The sequence below is a fragment of the Lissotriton helveticus genome, chromosome 10 (assembly GCF_964261635.1).
Source record: "Lissotriton helveticus chromosome 10, aLisHel1.1, whole genome shotgun sequence".
Classification (NCBI taxonomy): domain Eukaryota; kingdom Metazoa; phylum Chordata; class Amphibia; order Caudata; family Salamandridae; genus Lissotriton; species Lissotriton helveticus.
The window spans coordinates 423,137,285-423,154,022 of NC_136071.1; the positions used below are offsets into that span (position 1 = coordinate 423,137,285).

Consider the following 16,738-nt stretch of genomic DNA (forward strand, 5'->3'; position numbering starts at 1 on the left):
TTCTCTCCTTTGCGCTACAATTGACTTGTTTTCTTTATGTATTTGTCTACTAAATGATTACCAGTTGAGACATTGTTGCATTGTTACATATATCCACCGGGTCTCGACTGGGTTTAAGGGTTACCTCCTGTTTTGTTTTTATGTGGAATACTGGCATTTTCTTTGGGTGACCCTCTGCCACAAGTTCAAAAGGTTTCGCTTCAATAACTCGAAGATCCACGTTTTTTTATAAAACTGGTCTATGCCTCAGTAAGTGTCTGCAGCGCCTTCCCAGTTCTGCGGATTAACACAGCATCATCTGCATATAAACGTATTGGCAGGGGAATGGAATTAATATAAGGGACCTTAGAAGTAGATCCGATCAGTACGGCCTCCACCCCATTAGTATAAATTGAGAACTAAAACGGGGCAAGTATGCATCTCTGTCTGGTGCCCCTCTGGATCTTGAAGGGCCTCGTACATTCCACATCCCTTCAGTACCAAACACAGGCAGATGCCTGTGAATATATCTGATGTATAAAGGCTATTACAGTCTCGCCAATGCCCAAGGCTTCCAAAACAGACCATAGCTTAGAGTGTGTGACACAGCTGAAAGATCCATAAAGGCCATATATATTTGGCCATTCTTGACGGCAGTGTATTTAGCGATTATCAGACTCAAATTAAGACATTGGACTATGGTCCCTTCCCCCTTTTTAAAGCTATACTGTGTTGTTATCAAAACATTCTATTGCCTGGCCCATTCCTCTAGCCTATTTAATAGTAGACACCCCATTAGTTTTGCTGTACGGTACATCAATGAGATGGGTCTAAATTGAGAGGTAAAGCCTTATCTCCTTTTTTATGTATGGGGATTATTATTGTTTTTTTTCCTAAATTCTGAGGGTCCCATCTTCCCTAGAACATTAAATATAGCGGTCAATAATAGCGCCCACAGATCTTGGTGCTCTAAAAAGAATTCTATGGGAGCCCCATCTGGGCCTGGGGCCTTTGCAGAGCTACACAGAGCCATCCTACGCCTCACCTCTGCCAGTTCAAAACCTAAGCTGCCCCTTAATTCTAACTGCTGCAAGCTGTTTGTAGGGACAAAGTCCTCACCAGATACCCCAAATGTTTTCATAAAGTGAGCCACCCAAGCTTCCTCTTCAACATGTCGGTCTAAGGTCAGATCCTTTTCATTTTTGAGGAAGGTGGCATTTATCACTTTCCCCAAATTCTAGCTATTCTTCTCAACTGCTGCTTATTGCAAACTCTCCCATGCTTTCTCCTGCAGACACCTTATACTAGCACTCTGTGCTTCTTTATATTGTATCCAAATACTCATCACTAGAACCTTTATGGTGCCATGGTCACAATGAAGAGACAGGAGACGTGCGGTGCTTAAGTCTTGAGTTTATTGGCCACAGCGTCCGAGTCCGGCAGCAACTGACACAAGAAGAACATCACCAGAACTACAAACCCCACAACACATTCAAAATTCCAGAAGAGCAGGTCTCGAATGTGTAAGAAAAGACATCACCACAATATCTCCGTTCCCTACACATGGTAGAGAAAGAAGCCATAAAAAAAGTGTAGCATGTAGAATAAAAAACAAAAGAACTAAGGGATAAGCAAATACAACTTAATGCCAACATAAGCACATTGATAGAAAACAGAAACGGAATAAACCCACCAGTAGAATCCCTTAGGCTAGCTGAGGATGCAAAAGGTTAATCACAAACCCTATGGGCTTGGTTATTGTGCAACCACTACTCCTCTGTTTGGGAAAAAGAGCAACACCAGAAGAAACCTGACATGAACCTGATCACCAGAGAAAACGGCAAGTTCCACGGGTGCAGGCAAGGAATTAAGATATTTCACCTTCACCACCCTGCCCTTTTTCCACCATTCACCCCCCTCCGTACAGACAGCATTCCTGGTGACAACGTCCACTCTCACAGGTGCTTTGAACTGTGATCTCCTTTTCACAACATGAGAAGGATCTTTCACGCATACCCAATTGCCTACACGTAAGTCTGACCGAGTGGGTTGGACCCTGTGCACTGCATCAAACTGACTTTTCATTTTGGCTTGAAACTTATCAAATCTGAGTCTTACGATTTTATCTACACAAAGCATCTGATCACTTTATCACTTTTGGTTTGACACTCCCTCAAAGATGCAGGACATGACCTAAAGGCAGGCACATGCCCCGCATGATTTCAAAAGGAGACAGACCAGAAACAGTGTTGGGACAAGACCTGTGCAACCACAACATGTCCTCCACAGCTTGGCACAAATCGACATTGTTCTGCAAACCCACTGTATGCATTCCACTAGGGCAAGGTTAATTTTTTCTATGAGCCCGTTGGCCTCGGGTGATGCAGAGCAATGCCTTTGTGTCTTATGGCATTGCTGTCCAGAAAATCCTTCATTTCCCTCGATACAAACTGGACTTCGTTGTCGGAGACAATTTGTTTCAGACACCATTCTCAAAAAACAGGTTTTTGAGACTTTTGACAACAGCGGAAGTGTTGGGTTCCTTCAAAAACTTCACCTCACACCATTTGCTGCAGTAGTCTAAAACAACAATGGCGAATTTGACTTTGTGTGGCAATGTACTGAAAGGGCCGATGAAGTCAATAGCTAGTTTTGACCACACACACCCAGGCAGACTCACAAGTTGGGGAGGGACGGCTTCAGTTTTTAGATCTTTTATAGCTGGGGGCACACATGAAGCATGCGCGAATGCTGGCTATGATAGCAGCATCCAGGACAGGCCACCAATAACTGTCTCTAATCTTCCTCTTGCTGATGGTATGACCTAAATGGCCCTTGTGACCACACAGAATGATACGATCTCTCAGACCAACTGGGGGCACAAACTTGTCACCCTGTTCCAGAATCCCTATTTTATCATTGGGATGTTCATCAGCAACCTTGAAGTAAGCCTACAAACCATAGGGCAAAGCTTTCTCCTTGGGCCAACCCCCAATCACAATTTCCTGACACATTCGAGTTCCTCATCTTTTGCGGATTCATCAACCCAATCCTGTTCTGTGAAAGAGGTATCATGAAAAACATCAATACTAGCAATTAAACACTCTTCATCATCTTCATTACCATTCACAGGATAAACAGAGATGCTAAGAGGACAGCAAGATAGATAGTCCGCCCTTGTGTTCTTCCCACCTGGGATGTATTCTACACTGAAGTTATACTGCAAAAGTTTTGAACTTAATCTGACCTACCTTGGTGTATGATCTTTAATTATCTTAAATAGAAGGAACCAGGAGCTTTTTTAACCAGGTCCTGCACATATACTCCTAGATAAGATATGAAAAATGTCAATATGCTGTTCCTAATTCTGAAGGAGTGTCCAGGTCTGTTATAGAGTGCCCTCACACACCCTGGAGGATGTCATGCTTCATCACTGGGCCCGCTCCTTGTCGGGCGGCACTGCAATGCCCGATGGGCACCCGCAAAGGGGCTCTTTAGCGGAGATTTTTTTTTATGAAGCCGTTGGGTGTGTGAGGGTATGTGGGCCAGGTAGTGTGGTGAGTGTGCAATGTTGTTTAAAATAGGTCTAGTACTGTCCTTGTCATTAACTTTATTCTGGGGGTGCACTAACCTAGCTAAAAACGGTGAGCCCTGCCTGGAAACAATGATCCTGCAGTGTCTATCTGGTGCAAGTGGTCGACATGATCCTTGCCTAAAAAAGCCCCCAGCTGATCTGCTGGCAATTCATCAGGACCTTGGTAAAAAGGAGAAGGTGATCTCTACTCTTACACTACCAGAGATGTCAGGGGACGAAGCAAGGGTAGGGCAAAAGCTAGTTGTCACCCAACCCTATGGTAGGAGCAACAAAGTGCTCTGCTGACACACCCCAGTCATCTCCAACCTCAGAGTACAGGGGTCTCAGAACTCCAGGCCAATCAACCTAGTAAAAAACAGCAACACTGGTTACATCGTGACCTCCAGAACCAGCATTGTGGTAGTGTAAGAGTCCGGCGCCGGCCCCAAGAGGAGCAGGCCCAATGATGAAGCATGATATCCTCCATGGTGTGTGAGGGCACCCTATAACAGACCTGAACACTCCTTCACAATTAGGAACTGCACATTGACATTTTTCATGTATGATCTTTAACAACAACACCCCCAAGAATGCTGACTAAACGTTTGTGGTCAGTCCTGAAAGCGAACTTTCACCCCCAAATGAAACATTCAGAGCATTCTACTGCCCAACAACAACCCAAAAGCTCTTTTTCAATGACAGAAAAAAAACGTTCTTGTTTACTCTCAAATATCTGGATGCAAAACCAACAGTCAATTTGGATGAACCCTTCTGCTGAGCAATGGTGGCACCTAAGCCGTCATTGCTGGCATCTACAATGATAATACATTCTTTGGAAGGGTCAAAAGGTGCTAGGACACATGCGGAGACAATGTTGTTCTTCAATGCCTGAAACTCGTCCTAGCACGAATCCCCACACTCAAATGTGTTTTTTTTAACAGTTCTCTTAAATGGATAGTTTTTGCTGAAAATTTTTAATGAACTTCGAGTAGAATTCCTAGGAACGACACCACATGTTCCTTACTTTTGGGAGTAGGTGCCTTAGTGATTGCTTGAACTAACCCAGGCCTGGGCTCAACACCCTTCTAAGAGATTATGTGTCCCAAATACTCAATGTTTTTCTTGGCAAACACTCATATTTTAAGGTTGGCAACAACCCCGAACTTTTGCAGACTCTCCAATACAGCATGCATGTGTCTATCGTGACTGGTAATATGTTCACCAGCGACAAGTATATCATCCTGGAATGTTATAACCCCATCAATCCCTTTTAAAACATTCTCAAGCACACACTGGAGGACAGACGCTGTTGACGCCAAACCAAAAGGTTCATCCTGAATTGAAACGTGCCGACTGGCGACACAAAAGTTTTGAGGTGAAGTGAAGATTCATCATGCTCAACCTAATGGTAGGCGGAAGCCAGATCAATCTTTGAAAAAAACTTTGCACCGGCAAAAGTGCTGATGATGTCATCAATGCGGGGTAGGGGATGTGAATCTACCCAAATGTCTATGCAGACCCTCAATTGGCCATTCTATTGCCTGGCAATGACCAAGGGGGATAACCACAAAGATGACTCAATCGGTTCAATCACACCATCCGCGGACATTTTTTTAAGTATCTCAGCTAACTCCTCATGAACACTAAATGGTACATTTCTTAGCATGTGCTTGACTGTTGTGACATCACTTTGGACCTTTATCCTGTTCTTGAATCCTTCGATTTTGCCTAACTTGTCACACAAAATCCAAACAAACCAGTCCACTTGGTGCTGGGATCAGTTACATCAAGAACAAAATCAGTGGGTATCCCATCGCTGACCACAGAAACCTGAACCTTTCTCCCCGGCTTAAGTGTCATCCCGAATAGACCCTGATGGTACCAACCAAGAATGTTCAAGCATTTCTTGGCAACATAAATTTTGCCAAATATTTTGCGGGTATTAAACCTCAAATGGCAATCAAAATACCCAGACAGTTCAATCTTCCTGCCATCCTCCGGACAGGATTCCTGTCCGGAGTGAGTAATTCCCAGTTACCCCAAACTTCCTGGAACAACTCACCCATCACCATTGTCATCCTTGAACCAGAGTTAATGAGCAGTCTCAACACCTTGCCATCAACCATGATGTCTTTGTAAGGATCAACGCAGTTTAATTTGCCAGCCTGAACCACTATCACAAAATCTCTCCCAATGGTCTGTTCTTCCTCAGAGCTCTCCCACAGTTCACCATCAAGTATAGTGTTGACCTTATCATTTTGCCACATATCTTGCATTTAAAATTCTTAGCTGGACATGGTCGACCTTTCGGACTGTGATTAGAATATCCACACCTGAAACAAATGTTTTTCTGGCTGAAGAACCTCCCTTTGGATTCTTTCCTCTTAGTGGTCTTCTTATTTTGCTTAGTAGTGCTATTATCATTTACAACAGACACACTACTAGTCTACCTCTGTGTTAGTTCCTTGCAAACCTTGCATGAAACTTCAATACTTTTCACCACGTCAATTGTTTCTGTCAAACTGGGATTTCTCATAGTGAGTACTTTCTTGTGAACTTTTTTATCCCAGAAACTTACCACTATCTGGTTGCGGATGAGTTGAGACGTAAAGTTCTCGAATTAACATTCTGCTGCTAACATAGGTAAAACTGCTACATATGTTTCAATGGACTAATCCTGCAACTGCTCCCTAGTGAAGAATTTGTGTCTGTTAATAATCAAACTAGGTTGAACATCGAATGTTTTTTCTAGTTTTTTCACAGCCAACTCATACTCATCCAACTCATCACCATCTTGTTGTAATTGGAAAGGTGGCAAATGCTCATAAATAGACTGACACTCTGGGCCATACCTATTGCCCCCAATGTCTCCCAGATACTTGGTGAAAGCTCTGTACCAATTCCTCCAAGGGGCGGGTGGGTCACCAGGTGATTGCAGAAAAGAGAGAGGGGAATTGACATTCTGCAAAGTGGCCATGAGAGATAGAACTGACAGAAAAGGGGATCATGAGTTTGGACTTGAGCTGAGTTACATAAAAAATAATAAAAGAAACACAGAAATCTAGTCAGCACAATTCATACACAGTTTGTGTGTGAATCACAGATGATGTGAAAATTCGTAGATACCTTGAAGAAAAGACTGGACTGAATATGCGCGTCACGGATGTGCAATTCTAAGCTCCCAACATTGACTGGATATGTGTGCATATCACAGATGCCCTGCGTGCACCAAGTGTAATGCAGCAAACATGTGTGCACCACAGACACTGCTTGTCCTGTTGACGTATGGCTACAACACTCACATTGTTACGCACCACAGTGTGTGCATTCCAAAGAAGCGTAACCAACTGGCAAGCCAGGGAAACAAAACGAAAAACTGTGCTCAAAACCAAACCAGTATGGTTACTGACGTGGAAAACTTGAAGATGCTCTAGACCTCAATCCACAATAGCCGCTGACATTGGAAGAAGAAGAATGTGATAGTGCCTGAATTCACTGGTGTCGAACCCGATTCAATATGGCCACTGACATTGGTAGAGGGTGAGCATGGTGACACTTTCCCCCTCTGGCGCTGGAGTTCTCTGTGCGCTCTTCCTTCTTCGTGACAACAACCAACAAAGGAAAAGGGAGGAGAGGACACGCTGGAATGCTGTGTGAGAGGCCAGGTGCACTAGCGTTTTGACTGAGAGGGTGAGCGTTCCACCAAGAAAGAGACACGTGGACAAGGTAACAAGTGCTTGCTGAAACAGTGGGGGAGGGCTAATAACACATGCAGATCATCGTAGTGTATGGCGCGTGACACTGATGAAGGCAATGTCACACCCCGCAATTTCTGTTTGAATATATTCCACTCGCCGTCAAGTACACAGCCCTCACCCTCAGTTTGAAAATCGCTGGGAAGTTTCACCCAAAGTCACGAAAAAGGAGGGGGCACGAAAAGTCACACAGACAAACACTGGCCTGCACGTTTCGTTTTCTTCCTCCCAGCCTTTTCCAACTGGATCGTATTCCGCCTAGAATATGGGCTGGGCTGCCTCTGAAGTGCGTGGTTCCTCACTGTAGCCAATTTGTCGCCAAATTGTGGTGACCGGATACAATGAAGAGACCGGAAACGTGCCATGCTCAAGTCTTGAGTTTACTGGCCACAACGTTCGCAGTCCGGCAGCAACTGACACAAGAAGAACATCACCAGAACTCCAAACCCCACAACACATTCCACATTCCAGAGGGGCAGTTCTGGAATGTGGAATGTGTAAGAAAAGATATCACCACACCCTTATTTCTTGGGCTCATCCTGAGAGCTGCATGTAGATTTTTTTAAGGACTGCGAATAAGCAGCATCAACCATTGCACTATTGGTATCTGGTTGGAGGAACAAGTCTGCACCAGGTTACTGTTGATGTAACCCAGAATCTCATCAAAAGCTCTCATCAACCGTACTAGGTAGGGATTGGGATCTAAACAGGTCAGTATGTCTGTCTGCTTATGAGCTAATATCAATGTCAATAGGAAAAAACATCTTATTACCCATTTCCCAATGAGAATATATCCATTCCTCCTTGTTAAAACTGGCTTTAGGGCCCTTTCCCTGAAAACCTATATTTGTCATCCCATTTCTTTGGACAAAGGAGGACAGGATGATCACTGAAACCTAAGCATATCACGGCTACTTGGATGACCTGATCGCAGAAAACATCAAACGCCAGGATGTAATTAATTGTCGAACCATTATTCGAAGTCCCAAATGTCTTCACTAATAATCCTGCATTGGTATCTATCTCATTAATTATAGCTAAATTCTGAATCATAGCAATCTATTAGGCACACTATCATATTTGCTGTGGGTAAAGTGGGGAGTGGCATCTCCCTCCCTATCAAATAAACTGCATACAGTTCTGGACCACTTATCACAACAGTGAGCATTGAAATCACCTACCACTAGTGTTTTAACTCAATTAGGATGAACTGCACAAATAGAATCAATCTCCAATGAGCCGACCACCAGTGCCATACTACCTTCACAGTTATTATTATAGAAGTTAATTAAAATCCAGTCCCAATCATTGAGATATGATAGTAGGGGGATTAATTCTGAAACTTTAAAACCTTTATTCTAAGTGAATTGGTCATCATGGTTAAGATATCACCTCTCGCTCGCCTCGCCTTATAGGGTATCGCTGGGGTTTGGAAGAATCAGTAACCATCTAAGAAAATAGGACCTGCTTTCCATGTTTCCTGAGAACATACGATATTATGGTTCACCACTAGACTTATCCAATCTGGATTTCCCAGCTTCTGCATTAAACCTGCAATATTTTATAGATCATTTTCAAGCTAAGTGTATCCTCCTCCATCAACTCTGCCACCCACCAAATCCTAGAATTAGGTCACTTACTCTCCAGTATGCCTAAAATGTTTTGACCAGTCCATCGCATGACTGAAAACCTGCATATGCGGAATCATTTTTAACACCAGCAGACTTAACCAAGAATGTTAGTGGTTCACCCCAGACAACAGCTGACATTAACCAGAAATGAATGTTTAAAAAGTCACAAATTAAGTAGATGACTCAGAGTCAAAGATGTTTTTTATGTCAAAGCCCTGAACACCTGGAGTTGGCTTCTGGGCAGACCTTGCAAAATTCAATTTCATATTACCATTTAGAAAAAGCATGAATGTTATAATACGTAGTGAATTTCTCTTCACATCGGTTAGAAAGTAAACTAGTGCCTAGAAATGGTTGAACTGTACTTTACTTTCTTTTTTAGTACATAGACTTTGTTTACAGGTTAACAAACCCACATAAAGTGTGAGCACTAGGGAGGTGGTGAGCAAAAGGAACCAAAAACGAATCTATAGGTGTAAAGGAGCACTGTTAGCACTAGTGGGGCAGCTCTATTGAAGAAAAACATACAACATAACTGCACTAAGAGGGTGGGGGTGAAGGAAGCTCCCACTACTCAGGACTGATAAAACTGGGAGGGCACTCCTGGAAGTAAACCCATACTGCTCAGGTCCAACAGCGCTGATACGGTATTTCTGAAGGAAGCTTGCATTTCTGGAGTGTTATACCAATGGCAGAACACTTGTGATGGAAGCTCATGCATCTGTCACATTGCCATAGCACTGCTGTAGGAATCCCAAACTGGCCATACCCTATAGCCTTGACTGAGTACATCTGGGGAAATTTCAAATTCTCAAGTCAAACAGTGCTTGAGGAATCCTGACATTATAATCATCCCCTTCTGCCCAGCATTCTTACAGTCTGTGTGCTAGACTCACCGTCAGAGTATGCTACCCCTCCCGGAAGGATCCTCTTCACATACACTCCATACTCCTCTCCGCAGAACTCCCTTATACCGCCAATGACTTTAATACCTGTGAAAAGGAGGTAATAAAACTGTCAGGGATATGGAATTATAAGAAAGAAGTAGCAAGGGGAAGAAAGGGTAGCAATGCTAAGAGGCGGTATAACAAAGGTAGTGTGGCCAGTGTGGTCCCACACAAGTACAGGCCGGATGTTCTACCTAAAGTGCACAATAGAAAACTGCACAGTTTGTAAAATACAATGATCTACAATGAATATGTGGTATGTACCACTAGCTTTGCATCCCTAAACAATATGGTAACATGCTCCTCATTCCACATACAAGGATCAATAAGGGGTCATACCAACCGCACTAACTCTTAGATGCCTGGCACAGCAAACCTCACTCATTGGATTTACGGCTTGCTCCTTAGTGTGGCCCAACTTCTGCTAATTTCAATATTCCGTATGACTTTATGTTATATCTCCTTCTTGTGACTCACATCTTCTATTTTAATATGTCACTAGTTGATCCAAAACCCTTATAAATCAGCACTGTGTTGTCTTGTACTTTTAGACCCCGAGGGACTGGTGTTCAGACAGAGGGTCTGATTCACAAATGGCCCCTGCAAATGGCGACGGAGACCGTGTAAGTCGTGGGGGAGTCTCCACACTCGGGATGGAATTTCAGCAATGAGCACATAGTGGAGATTCTACCCCGAGAGTGACGTCTCCCCAACGACTGCATGGCCTCCACCACGAACACGGAAGCCCTTTGTGAAACAGGCCCTGGGCGTTTAGTGGGTGGTACAGGATGCCCATAGCTTTGAAAATCATACCAGGTTTCTGCCCACCTTCGCTCAGTAACAAGGAGGTCTCAATGTGAAGCCTGAATGTAATTTTCTTTTCCAGTGCTATGAAGGCTTCTAGACACTGAGCCAACTAGAAACACCTTGGGTGTACATATGCTTCAAAACAACAACTAACAGAGGCACTATTTTCAGAATTTTTTGAATCACTGCAGAATTACAAGGAAATCATCAAGAAACCTCATATGACAAGAAATCGGACAGATGGCAATTCACAGGAGGTTGTTAAGAAAAGGCTTGCATATAAATAATAATATATCATCAATCAATCTCTTACCATACCTGGTGGTCCTGGCTATGCTTTGTTAGTTGCCTGACAACGACATGCACCAGAAGGCAAACACCATCCTCCCCAAAAGAGTTTTTAGGGTGCTGTAGACACTTTACTGTGGAGAAGTGTAATTTTACGCTTACTGTTTTGCTTCAGACTTTCTCTTAAAGTTGCCATAGGAGTACATTATAATCCTGAGTAGTATGCACTCACGTGTATTCTGCGTGACTAATTTAGGACTAAAAGAGCTCATGTTGAAGATGTAAAAGTATTTCTCTGTTCTACAGTATTTTTCATGTGTATTATATATGTAACTGACTATTTGGAATCTCACACTGACACCTAAACTGTAACGTGTCCCTTAAAACATGTTTGTGAACTGATCTAACATTACCTTTGTAATAATAACTTAGTAGAATTGCTTATTCATGATGTTGAGAGTTTTGATAGAATGTGTTTTATGAGACAAAGAGAAGCAGTTTTGAAACTCATGTGATGTTAAGTTAGCCTAATGGTAGGTCTGAATTGTGTTCAATTTGCTTCCTGACTAGAGTTTAGCTTTGCTTTTTGCTTGTAATGTGAAATGTTGCATGTATTCGTGTTCCCATTGCAGGTGGACAAGAGATCGTTAGTTTAGAGGCGTCCATTGTTTAGTCGATAGCTAGACCTGGGAAGGAATGCAATAACAAAGAAGAGATGAATTCTTGTTGAAGACAGAGATGGCATCAAGGACGTGTGGGAAGATTACCGTGTGAAGCAGGTGGTGGAGAAAGGAGCCAATGAAGGCCGCTTGGATAAAGGAAAGTTACCCAAAGTTTGTTGGAGATGCTTGTATTGGATGGTTGCTTTTGCACTAATGAAGTTAGAGACAGCTGACACTTCTCTGGCAGACACCTTGAGGTACAAAACTCTCTCAGTGATTGCAGCAATAGTCTACAGGACCATAGTTAGAGCTTCCTCTTAGGAGGACTCTGCCAGTTGACACCTTTTATGCTTTCCATTTGAACCTTGCTTATTCTAGATTTCCTTTTTACATAGTGTAGGGATAGTTAGGGAACTTTAGGAATGTTTCCTTTTAAATAGTTAAATAACTTACATTTTGTCTTTTAATAACCTATGTGGCTATAACCAAATAAGTAGGTTTTTTTGTTGCATAGGGTGAATCAGTTCCGGAGTTTTGGCTTCATCCTATTCTCTTTGTATTTTATACTATCATGCTAAGAGTGATATTTGTGAATCTGTTGCAAAATTTACAATAAACTGACTAACCAAAAGCCGTTAGGATAATTTTTTCAACACCTCTCAAGACAGAACAATAGTACAAGACCCAGAATATTAACACTAGAATCCAATAGTAAAATTGGCCTGTAGCAGGATGGCAGGGATCAATCTCCCTTTTTAGAAATAGGGACAACAGTAGCTCTCCTCCTGGAGTCTGGAATAGCCTGACACATCAGATCTAAAAACATTTGTAAGCAAGGTAGCCCACATAATAGTATTAGATTTAAAAATATCCGCTGGGAAAATGTCAGGGCCTGGGAATACATTTCGAAATGGCAAGAGTCACTTCATGGAAGGCAATCAGGAGGCTTTGCGGGTTTTGGGGAATTAAACAGTGGCCCATTCCTGTATTAATTAACTCATTTTCAGACTGAACAATTTTTGAAAAGTGGGACGACCAAGAATCATCTGTTATTAGAGAATCAACTTTTGGAGCATCTGGCTCTGAAAAGAAGAGTCTATTTGCCAGTTCTCAGAACTTTGTGTTATCTCTACCCCTCCCTGCCATTACAAGGTCTTCCCATGCTTTATTCCTAATTTTACTTTTCCTCTACTCCAAGGTGGTTTTATAAGACCTTCTTGCATCCTTGACCTCTTATATTGAGTGAGGGCGGAGTTTAAGGGCCATCATCAATTGTTTATGGGCAGCCAGACAGGCGGTGTTAAACCATCAGTAGGAGAGTACTCTCTGAGGGACCTAGTGGAGGGTAAATGATCCGATATAGACCTACAAATGTTATTAACCTCAACATGTATGATATCTGGTCCTATCTTCTTAGATAGACAAGTTAAAATAGAGTCAATCGTCTCCAACATGATGTCTTGGTTAAATACAATGAGATCAACCTTCTCCCATTTTATCCTTAATCCTTTATTTTTGTAATAAGATATGCTGTCCTTATTTTTTAGGCCTTTAGGGTCAATGTAGAAATTCAGTGCAATAATAAGGGGATTATGGTCACTTGCACATTTACCGACCACTTTAAAACCTAGAGGTAGGAGAGAAAGCTCAGCCAATACCATGATAGAATCAATAGTATTGCTCCCTGCATAGTGTCCCAAGGTTGGGGAAACAGGCATTATTCCCACAAAAAAGGTTTATGGAATAAATGTAATTGTCTATTGCATTACTCTAGTTCTGGTTGAAGATTTTAAAATGGAAATTAATCAACATTATATCGGGGTCAGCAGGGAAAGATAAAACAGTTATCAAAAAATGAGGAGAAGACCTAAGTTCCAACCCTGAAATGCAGAAATTTGAACTGAGAAGAAAGTAGCAATGCTACCTTTACTCTTCCCTCCTTTGAAGGCAGGGCTGCCTGGACAAAAGAGTGATACCCATCAATATAAAACCTTTCTGTCATCCGTATTTCTTGATGGCAAATAGGTTAAGAGGCGTTTCCAAGCCTAACCCAATGAGGATTCGCAATGTTTGGGCGAGGTCCCACAATGTTCCTATAAATAAGACGGAGATTATTTTGCGCTGAACAAGAGTCTTGAACTATGGGCAACCCTGCTTCATCCTGTAATTGGTAAATTCCATGTAGTGGAGGTTCAGATTCAAAATCTTGTGATGAAGACAGTTTTCCTTCACCCAGTGATTGAGGAATTCCTTGTGTCAAAAATTTTAAATCAATATCCCCTACAGTTTGACACACCGTCAAGGTCGACTTATCCTGCAAAGAGAGTCAATCAATCAATTCCATCACTTCCATGATTTCATTTTGGTTGGTCACTGAAACATTACAAGAATCCTGCATTTTATGACACACAATCATGCCCCTCTATCCAAAGACACTATTATTTGGCAACGGGAAAGTAGGCCTATAAAAAAAACAAGGGGTGAGACCGTATGTCCTCTTGATTATTAGTCAGGTGATTTAAATGATGTAGAAGATAATTTACAAGCTTTAAATCTCTGAAATTTATGACAACGTATTCACCAATTGTTTTTTTTTCGTTTAATCGGTCAATCCACCCTTTTCTGCTGATGAAATTTTTTTTATTGTGCAAGTCCTCATAGTGGTTACATTTAAATTGTAACCAGTGAGTAGTCTTGCGTTTTAGAGCTTCGCTGTCCCACAGGTAACTGGGGGAACATTTTCTAACACAATCATGTAAGGGTAAAGTCAGGCAGAAGCTGCAAGGTGTCTATATGCATACAGTTGTTGTGATTTTGATTAGGGTTTGGATTTTGACAACACTGGTATGATCAGTAAGACCCTTGGTGATTTTCTCATCTGCTTTATGGGGGACTCGCCCCTCATTAGTTGCCTATTGTGCTGTTGGTAATAAGTTAATCACTGCTTCAGGTCTGGCAATGGTATGTACTCTTCGATTTTCTAAAGAAATGATGTGAGTGAGTGCTTGCTCCAACTAATGTTTCACAAGGACCTTAATCTTGAATTCTAACTTGGTGCAAAAGCTATTCATTAATGGTTCCATTTTGGTTTGCAACTGGTTTAAAATATCCAAGACAGAATGGTGGGTGTCTTTTATTATCCCATCCTGACCATTCCACAGTTTGGCCCCCTTCGGCATATCAACCCCATTGATTTCCTCAAACGTCTGGCCTTAGCATCCCCTTATCTTTTCTGTTGGTGAAGAGCTTGCAATTATCGATGCCATTGAGCTTCCTTCAGACAGTGCCGGAGATATATGAAGAGACAGACCTCACCTCTCTCATCGGCTTAGACCCCACACCGGCACCCTGCAGGCCCCCGCCTTCTAGATGCAAGGAGTTCTTGATTTTGGACTCCCTTTTATCTACTATAATAACCTACGGCTCTAGAGGGGCCTTCTGGGCTTGCAGCTGCACGTCAATTCTTTCCTCCACGTTCTCCATTTCTGATGTTATTACACCCATTACACTGTTTAGGTAGTTTACAATGGAGGACTGAGAGGCAGAAGGAGTGCATTTCCTCTCCTTTAGGGGTGCAGCATTGGTCAAAATGGATGGCAAAAAGAAACTGAGGCCGACCTTAAGAGCCTCCTCCTCCTTAAGAGCCTCCTCCAGACCACAGGCTCTCCAAAGCATGCCTGGGAATATAGTTGCGACCACAGAATGCAGGCGCAACAACTTTCATAAAAATGACTTTATTGAGCGAATGACTTAGTTTTTTTTAAACACATGCTAATGTGAGGAGAGCAGAATAAACTTTAACTGATCCTTAACATTTTGTTTTGGAATGTTTGGGGTTCTTATATTGATATGCTGCATCAATTGCCAATACAACCATTCATATTCTGCATGGTCTTTAACAGTGTAAAACAAGGGTTGGCAGCCAGCCCCAGGCCTAACCTCCTACATGACCCACATATTGGGCGTGAGCAGCGGAAATTGGCTTCAGGACCTCACCTAGGTCAAGGCCATGCGCTCAACTCTGAACTGCCCAACCCCCACTTAGCATCACATTTAGTTCCGCACAGATGGGTTACTTTGCACTCACAATTGCAGCCTTTCTCTAAGCTCTCTAAACAGTTACTATCATTACATGCTACTGTACTCAATGTGCTGCCCTGGGAAGAATGATAGGCAAATAATGGAACTCACAACCAGCAGGTCATTGCAGATGGCAGTCAGCATGCATTTATCTCATCACGGGCCAGATGTAAGAAGCTTTATTTCTGCTCTGATGTACCATACCCTTTATGCGAATCGGGAACCCATTGCCGAATCACAAATAAGGTTTGTGATTTGGCATTCGGAAGGGGTGTATTTAGGGCGTCCCTTTCTAGTTCCAAATCGCAGCCGTATGAAAGAATGTTTTACGACCGAAATGTGATTGCAAAATATTCGCATTTTACCACCATCTGCAAACTGGTAGTAACCCTTCACGATTGGGAAGGGGTCCCCAAGGAACCCCTTCCCCTTTGTGAATGATAGTACAAACATTTTTCAGAGCAGGTAGTTGTCCCACAGACTTTTGCCTGCTCTTAAAAATGAAAAAGAAAACTTTTAATTTTTCTTATTTAAATGCTACACGTTTTCCTTTAAGGAAACCCCGCTGCATTTAAAAAACTAATGATTGCTTTATTTAAAAGCCATTACAGACATAGTGGTCTGCTGACCCCCAGCAGGTCACTATACCCGTGATTTTAGCGATTCCCAATAAGTCACAAATTGTGACCTACCTCATTAATAGTCTTGAGGTAGGTCGAATTGCGACGCACTAGGAATCGCGAAATGAAACTCATGGAGTTTCACACATTAGGAATAGCAAGTACCTAATTGCGATTCGCAGAGAATCACTATTTAGGTAATCGCTGTTTCCAATATTGATTCATGTGGCCCCAAGTGTTCTTATGGGATCTTTCAGTCTTTCTTCATTCTGATGCTGGTGAAAAGGAGAACCAATGAGTTTCATAACAGTATGAAACTCATTGAATTTATATTTTCTAAAGTATCCCTTGACCCTTTAAAAGACAGAGGCTGCTTTTAAATAAACACACCTTTA

The 16,738-nt window shown here is 42.3% G+C and overlaps 1 protein-coding gene across 1 annotated transcript in view; it reads right to left on the reverse strand.

The window, feature by feature from the left end:
- The window catches only part of LOC144784026 (syntaxin-binding protein 4-like), a 1,158,996-nt gene that overhangs the window by 1,035,612 nt on the left and 106,646 nt on the right, over positions 1-16,738 (reverse strand). The window contains exon 3 of the mRNA XM_078662726.1: positions 9,836-9,931. Within this exon, the coding sequence (XP_078518852.1) occupies positions 9,836-9,931 (96 nt within the window). The remainder of the gene's footprint in view (positions 1-9,835; positions 9,932-16,738) is intronic.